The sequence below is a fragment of the Engraulis encrasicolus genome, chromosome 16 (assembly GCF_034702125.1).
Source record: "Engraulis encrasicolus isolate BLACKSEA-1 chromosome 16, IST_EnEncr_1.0, whole genome shotgun sequence".
In the NCBI taxonomy this organism is placed as follows: domain Eukaryota; kingdom Metazoa; phylum Chordata; class Actinopteri; order Clupeiformes; family Engraulidae; genus Engraulis; species Engraulis encrasicolus.
Window position 1 is genome coordinate 43,700,424 of NC_085872.1, and position 7,500 is coordinate 43,707,923.

Below are 7,500 nucleotides of genomic sequence, written 5' to 3' on the forward strand. Positions count from 1 at the left end.
GAGGAGTGGAGAAGAGGAGGAGAGGAGTGGAGAGGAGTGGAGTGGAGAGGAGTGGAGAGGAGAGGAGAGGAGAGGAGAACAGAAGAGAAGGAGACGAGAGGAGGAGAGGAGAGAGGAGAGGAGGAGTGGAGAGGAGAGGAGAGGAGAGGAGAGTGGAGGAGGAGAGAGGAGAGGAGGAGAGGAGAGGAGAGGAGAGGAGAGGAGAGGAGAGGAGTAGAGTGGAGAGGAGGAGAGGAGAGGAGAGGAGTGGAGAGGCGAGGCGAGGCTGCTGGTGTTTATGCCCGCGCTAATTTCCTCCCCAAATACCACAGCAGGCACTGGCAGCCGGCCCAGACACGGCCCTGACACGGCCCAGGAGAGGGCCAGACGCGTTAACAACAACACCGCGCAGTAAGCAGGGAAGTTCCCGAGGTTCCCCCCACCACACCACATGTGGGGCAGATCAGTCTACCAGAGCAGAGTGCATCAGCTGCGCTGTAAGCATAGAGGTTCCTTCCAAGTGAGGCAATGCCGGGGACTGAGATGTTTTTTGTATTATATAAATAAATACATGTTGTTGTTGTTGCTGTTGTTGTTGTATTGGAGGTCATTCTGCCAGCGAGTCTCGAACCTTCACATTGACAACTAGAAATGCACTCGGAGAGTGGAGACCTCCGGCAGGGAAGCTGTTTGATAGAAGATTCGACTAAGTTACAGCCTAATTTTTTTCCAAGTCTTTCTGTCTTTTTGTGGAGTTAGAAACTGGAATGTCAAAATTCGCCCTGTCCCCCAATGGTGAAGAATCTTTAAAAAAAAAAAATCCAGGATCCAGGACGTGTTTTGTATCAAAACCAAAATGTAATCACTTTTCTAATTTCCAATAACTCCACAAAATTTGAGCCAAATCCGTTCATAACTTTTTGTGTTAAGCCAGGCATACACTGCACGATATTTTCACTCGTGGGTCTTAAGCTTCTCCTCACACTGCACGATGGAATTTCACTGTTTAAAAGTTCACAACTCACGACTCACGTCCTCACACTACACGAGCCGACAGTCGGATGCGAGCGAAATGCTTCCACCGTACGACGCGACAGGCATGTTTCCCCGGTCTGCAGAGGAGGGAACATGCGCACCTGAGGTGGAGATGAGGTCGCGCTCAACAGCGAATCGCACGACCCTATTAATTTGTGCAGTGAAGTGTCAAGTCGGGTCGTGGCACTGCTTTAGCTGTGCGATTTACGCACGAGCCACAACCAGAATTTCAAACCGTTTTGATTTTCTTGCGACCCTGCGATTGCACGATCTTGAGGCGAAATCGCTTGTCGTTACCCCATGTACACTGCACGATGCGAGACTCACGATTGACCTGCGATTGAGAAGAAATCGGCCCGACTCTCAAAAAGTCGTGCGAGTACCAAATAGGGGCAAAATCGTGGCAAAAGTCGCACAATGTAAGCCCAGCTTTATCCCGCTGACAGATGGACAAGGAGACAGACGGACAAGCAAACAAACCATCGCTATAACCTCCTTGGCGGAGGTAACAAAGGAAACATATTCCCATTGCTCTGGAGGATGACACTCCGGTGCAACCAGAACATGACATGGCATAAAATATAAAAAAGAGGGCTGGTGCAACATATTTCTTTCTTAATAATAATTCATTCATTCATTCATTCATTCATTCATTCATTCATTTATGCAGCTGTAAAAAAATAGATAAAGAAGAGGTCTCTGCTGTAACCTCACTTTTTTATTTCAAAAGTGCACCTGTATGAGGATGTTTGGAGGAGGTTTTAAGTTCCACACTGACAGGGAAATTGACAGGGGTAAGTTGTCCCGCCCCAGGCAGAGCAGGAGCACAGAATTGGGTCCTCTTTAGATTGTATGTACGGAGAAAGGGGACCTTTCAGACGACCTTTCAGCGGCCCAGCGGCCCTGCATACCAAGCTCTGCTAGTTGCCATTCTGTATTTATTTATCTATTTACTGTACACACTTTAAAAGAAATAAATAAAGAAGACATCCGTGCTGCACCAGTCCTCTCAGTTTTTTATTTCAGAGGTGTACATGTAAGAGGTTTTTTGAAGGGAGGTGCACTTTAAACTTGAACACTGAGCTCTGCTAGTTTGCGGTGTTCACTGGCACAACAGCAACCCGCAAGTATAGCATAACAAGCCAGCTAGATGCAGCAAGCAGGGATGGAGCATGACCCCATGGGCCCTTGGCCCAGACAACAACAAGAGGCCCCCTCTCCATGGAATGGTGAGGTTCCAAAATCTTTGGGTGTTTACCGAAGACGTTAAAGTAGACGTTGTTGTTGCTGGGCGTTGCAGAGAAAATTTGACAATATGGTAGTTAAAACAATTTTTAATACAATATAAGGACATAAATATAGACTAATGATGAAGTGTTTTTTGTAGCACGGAGGCTTGGGCTTCAGGGACCCCCTTGGCTCTTGGGCCCCTGGTCCTGAGCCCAGTAGGCCCATACAGTAATCCAGCCTTGGCCGCAAGTACGGCATAGCAGGCCAGCTAGATGCCTCCGTCCGCGGCTTAATCACAATTATTGTCAGTTGTGTATCTCAACAATTCCGTCCGCTTCGGATAAACACGGCCAGAGGTTCGCCTTTCATGTAATGTGAAATGTACTGTACATGCAAACAATACGCTATTAAGCCCATGTCATTTAAAGAGACATCTTGCTGGAAATGATGTTAACATATGGGGAGGGGGGAAACGAGAGGAGCGAGGGCGGCTTGGAGCAATTGGTTTGGTTTCAGTGTTCGTATGCATGTCTGCATTGCCGCTAAGGTTTCTGAATGTGAGTAAGCAAGCTAGGCCGAGCCAAATATTCCTTCTGTTTACAGTTTAAGGAACTGCAAACATTTATGAGGCACAATTATGTCGATGAGTAAATTATGTTTACCAAGGTCTTCCAAATCGAGGTCTGACTCCTCCAAGTCATGTGCTCCCGTGTTGTTGTAAACGGCAAAATAATACTTTTGACAGCCCTGTGACGACGTACTGAATGCGTAGCAGTTGGAAAGCTTTCACTGCATGTAACCAAAGCCTTTCCTCTGGCCTAGGAGCAGGGAAACCTGCCCAATGATTGGGTCCATATGAGACAGCCAAGCGGTGGTATCTTCACACGAGAGCCATAGCAGCCTCTTTGCGCAGACCCAATGCTATAACCTCACTGACACCAAAACTGTCATGACCAAGTCTTAATCTATTAGCCTACTTAAGGCTCTCGGTAATGTTACAACAATGTTGCTATGATAGATTTGAGTCTTTTTAGCAATGAGTGAGTGGGCAGGCCCATCTGTACAAACAGGCTACGGATTGTGGCACATGCCAACATCTGTAACTTTCCACCGGAATCCTATGACAACTCGTGCTCATAAACACTAACTTCATAATTGAACCGGACGGTGCTGTCTAAAATGGTTAGTGTTTTTTAAAACCGCCACACAGCTTTTGAAGCATTAAAGATGCTAGGGTTTCCTGCTCCCCAAAGTGTAAAAACTGCAGTGTCAATTCAACTCTTAGAGTGTACTCTGAGAACAAATACACTCTAGAAGAAGTTAAACCTACCCTATAAGTGTTAGAATTAACACCGCGTTTTTAATTCTGTCCTATGTCTCCTGCTATGCTATACAGCCAGCCAAGACTCCACAACAGACCAACAACATAGGGGCAGCCTGTTCCCTATTGCAGTTAAGTGTGTTAAGGTGTTTCTCTACAGGTACTTCAAGCAGCGGTGGAAACTACCTTCCGGACACCTCTGTTTACCACAACACGTCCATGTCTTATTTAGTCCTTGGCTCAGATGCATAAAATTACTTAAGCTTCTGGACTTAAGCTTTTCGTATAAGACAAGAGTGATACGCACCACTACAGCTGAATAACTTACACCACAAAAAGCATGGTGTGAAAAGAAATACAGACAGGGGTATCAACACAGCTTTCCATAAAGAAAGGCAGAAGGCATGCAATAAAACATGCCTTGACAACTACAATCCATTAAAACGACATGGCACAACACCAGCTTTCAGAACGAGCAGTGGTGCACGGAATGACACATGCCCTTTCCCATAGACTCCATTATACTCTAATCCATATAATTTGTAGATGTAGTCACTCTGTATACAAACACACGTCGGAAAAGTCAGCACTACCATAAATACGTTCACATAAACATTTTCACTGACAGGACTATTGTTTTACATTGATATATATATTCATCATCAAACATCATATTCATCTACCTGTATATGACACATGCTTTTTTAAATCAGCAGCAGTAAGTAGTATATATCAGTGGCAGTAAGTAGTAGTACACAGTATACTATTATTGTCGCTGATTTTTAAAAGCATGTCTAGATGAATTGCACCACACATGTAAACATAAACACAGCTCCCCGGGCGCCACAAAGCCCAATGCTCCAGGTTAGTTAGTGTGAGCGTCAGGGGAATTTACTAATCCAGGCAGTGGAATGAATGTCGAGAACCAATTTACCTCAGGGAACCAATACATTACAGAACAGGCAAACAAGCTTACAAATACACAGCCAGGCAGCAGCACAGATATACACAAATATAAAAGAAACATACAAGTGAATAGTCACCCATCTCTGACACAGAGCTAGCCCACAAATGTTGTCCATGCTACTGCAGGCAACACTGAACACATGCCAGTGTTGGTAGCGCAGACGAAACAAGAAAAGCATCCCCCGGCCCGTACCTTCCACTCGATGCTGTCCTCCAGCCGGTAGCGTATCTGGTACTTGGCCTGGAAGAGGAAGTCCTTGAGGGCCGGCGGGGTGCTCCAGCGCACGCTTAGCTGGTCCTCCAGGTCACCCACGCGGCTCACGTGCACGTTGGACGGCGGGTCCGTGGTCACTGGAAACGAAAAGGTTCGAGAGGATTGTCAGAGTCAGAGTGATCCAATTGAAAACACTATCGATCAATATCTCAGGTCTTGAGTCAGAATATGTCAATAAGAATATCTACATATGATTATGGATGTTGACTGTTTTGATGATACTACGCAATGGATTGAGATTAAGGGATACACCATGAATTGTTGATGTATAGATTTTAATGTATATATGTATATATTTATTACACATTGCATCTTTGCACATTGGGTTTTGCACTATACACTTTTACACAGAGGTTATTAAGAGCAACATGACCCTAAATGAACAATTTGAAGCCCTTCTGATAAGTGTTGTATATTTCTAAAATAACTTGTCTGGCTAAATGGGAGTGTAGTGTTATGAAATGTGAATTTCTATTTGTAATTTTATTGTGATCTGTCACGGTATTCTGGTGAGGTCATGTGACCCGGTGATCACCTATTTCACCTGTGGGAGGTATGCGAATGACAAAGTGAACCTGACGAAGCGCAATGCGAAACGCGTTGTTCACCTAAATAAAAAACCCATTCAAAAGAATATCAGGCAGCAAAGGAATCAGAATCTTGGGCGGAGGGTCGGTGGTCACTGAATCAATGACTTCTACTTCCCCAGAACAAAGGAAAAACATACAGGGTGTGCAGCAGAATTATTAGGCAAACAAGTTTTTTACCATATAATCCATTTTATGAATATTTTCCCACACTGACCTGTATGAAAGTGGATTCAAGCATTTCATGTTCATACAGGTTGGTGTATGAAAATCTGCATAAAATGGATGATAGATATGGCCAAAACACTTGTTTGCCTAATAATTCTGCACACCCTGTACAACACAAACAGTCTCATAGAGTTTTACATTTTTATTGCATCAACTTTGTCCCATATGCTTCAACGCACTCTGCCTGACCCTGCCTGTGTCCCACATGCTCATGCAATTTTCATTTATCCTCAGATTAAAGCTAGTTGAGAAATAATACCGTAATAAGGAGACAAATAATCACCAAAGCCCTCAAAATCGCACAAATCAGGTGTGTCCAATTAAACCAAAGCCGTACGACCTTGAAAAGGTCACAAACATTCCCATGGTATCCCATACCCCAGCAGCAGCATAATAAAATAAGCTCTCAAGAGCTACCCGAGAGAACACGCTGCAGGGCTGTTGGGGGCAACTGTGAATCAGCGGTTCTCAACCTTTTTTGAACAAACGCCCCCTTCACCTCATCATAAACCTCCCAATGCCCCCTTGATCTCATCATAAAGCTGCCAAACTCCCCCTTAACCTCATCATAAACCTCCCAACGCCCCCTTGGCCCCATCATAAGCCTGCCAAACTCCCCCTTAACCTCATCATAACCCTCCCAATGCCCCCTGGACCTCCTCATCATAAGTATCCCAACTCCGCCTTGGACTCATCCTAAGCCTGCCAGTGCCTAACCTGGATCTCACTAGATCCAAGTGTTTCCGCTCTGCCTTGGAAAATACTCGAGGATCTGGGTGGATTTTTCTATTTGTTCAGCTCCATGGCTGCAATGCAGCCAAATATCTTCAGAAGAGTAAGTGTATGCACATCCCACCTAGGCCACGTGCAGGACAAAGGCGTATCTCACACTGCAACTCCGCTTTAAAGGTTTATTCAAATCATATGTCATCCTGTTAACCAAAGGTGTCAAAAGTAGAAGTAGATTCATGACGTAACTCCCAACACATGATACCACATAGCTGTTACAACAATTACTCCATTGTACCTAATGTGATATAGAGACTGTTTTGTTACTGAAAAACAGTAAAACATATGAAGGGTTTATTAGCAAAACGCTGTATCTACATCAGGGGTGCCCGACCTTTTTTCAACCGAGATCTACTTTTGAAGTTGATGGTCAGCCGTGATCTACCAAGTCAAATCTAAGGATGTCAGTATGAAAATTTAAGATCACCATTTATTAGTCACCATTATTATTAACAAAATGTTTTAGAAGGCTACTATCGCCGTATCTTTTCAGTTTGTTTTTAGATGCGTCCCAGCATCTCTATAAGAGGGTCTGTCTGTCCGTCCGTCCGTCCGTCCGTCTGAAACGCATTCGTCTGAAACGCATTCCTTCAATTGTTCCTTACTGTGGCCACAAGGCGGCAGAGTTGCCATTTTGGACCGGAGCGAATGCGTGCAAGCCAATTGTTCCTTACTGTGGCCACAAGGCGGCAGAGTTGCCATTTTGGACCGGAGCGAATGCGTGCAAGCCAGAACATATTACCAAACAGGCAAGACGGCTGATGGCATTGTGAGACAACTGAGGGGGGCATTCAATTTTCGCCATTGTTTTGCGTTTGGACAATGGGAGGCAACTTCATTTTGGTGCGTCAGAAATTCGCGGAAATGAACGATTTAGAAGTTGGCAGGCAGTTTTTGACACAGATGTTTGTGCTCGGATAGAGAGGCGTTTGCATTGCATAACGCTCCACGGCATGAAACCGTAGTTAGTTGACAGGCGACCCGCAGCGCATACAGCTCTTCCTCTAAACGTTGACCTGTAACATTTGGTTATAGCTTTTCTCCTTTCAAAACATTTACATTTTCCTTTGTGCGTGGATAGAGGGGCGTTT

General features: G+C 44.8%; 1 protein-coding gene across 1 annotated transcript in view; it reads right to left on the bottom strand.

The window, feature by feature from the left end:
* Positions 1-7,500, bottom strand: part of crlf1a (cytokine receptor-like factor 1a) — a 39,542-nt gene that overhangs the window by 9,237 nt on the left and 22,805 nt on the right. Inside the window, exon 5 of the mRNA XM_063219734.1 lies at positions 4,725-4,882. Within this exon, the coding sequence (XP_063075804.1) occupies positions 4,725-4,882 (158 nt within the window). The remainder of the gene's footprint in view (positions 1-4,724; positions 4,883-7,500) is intronic.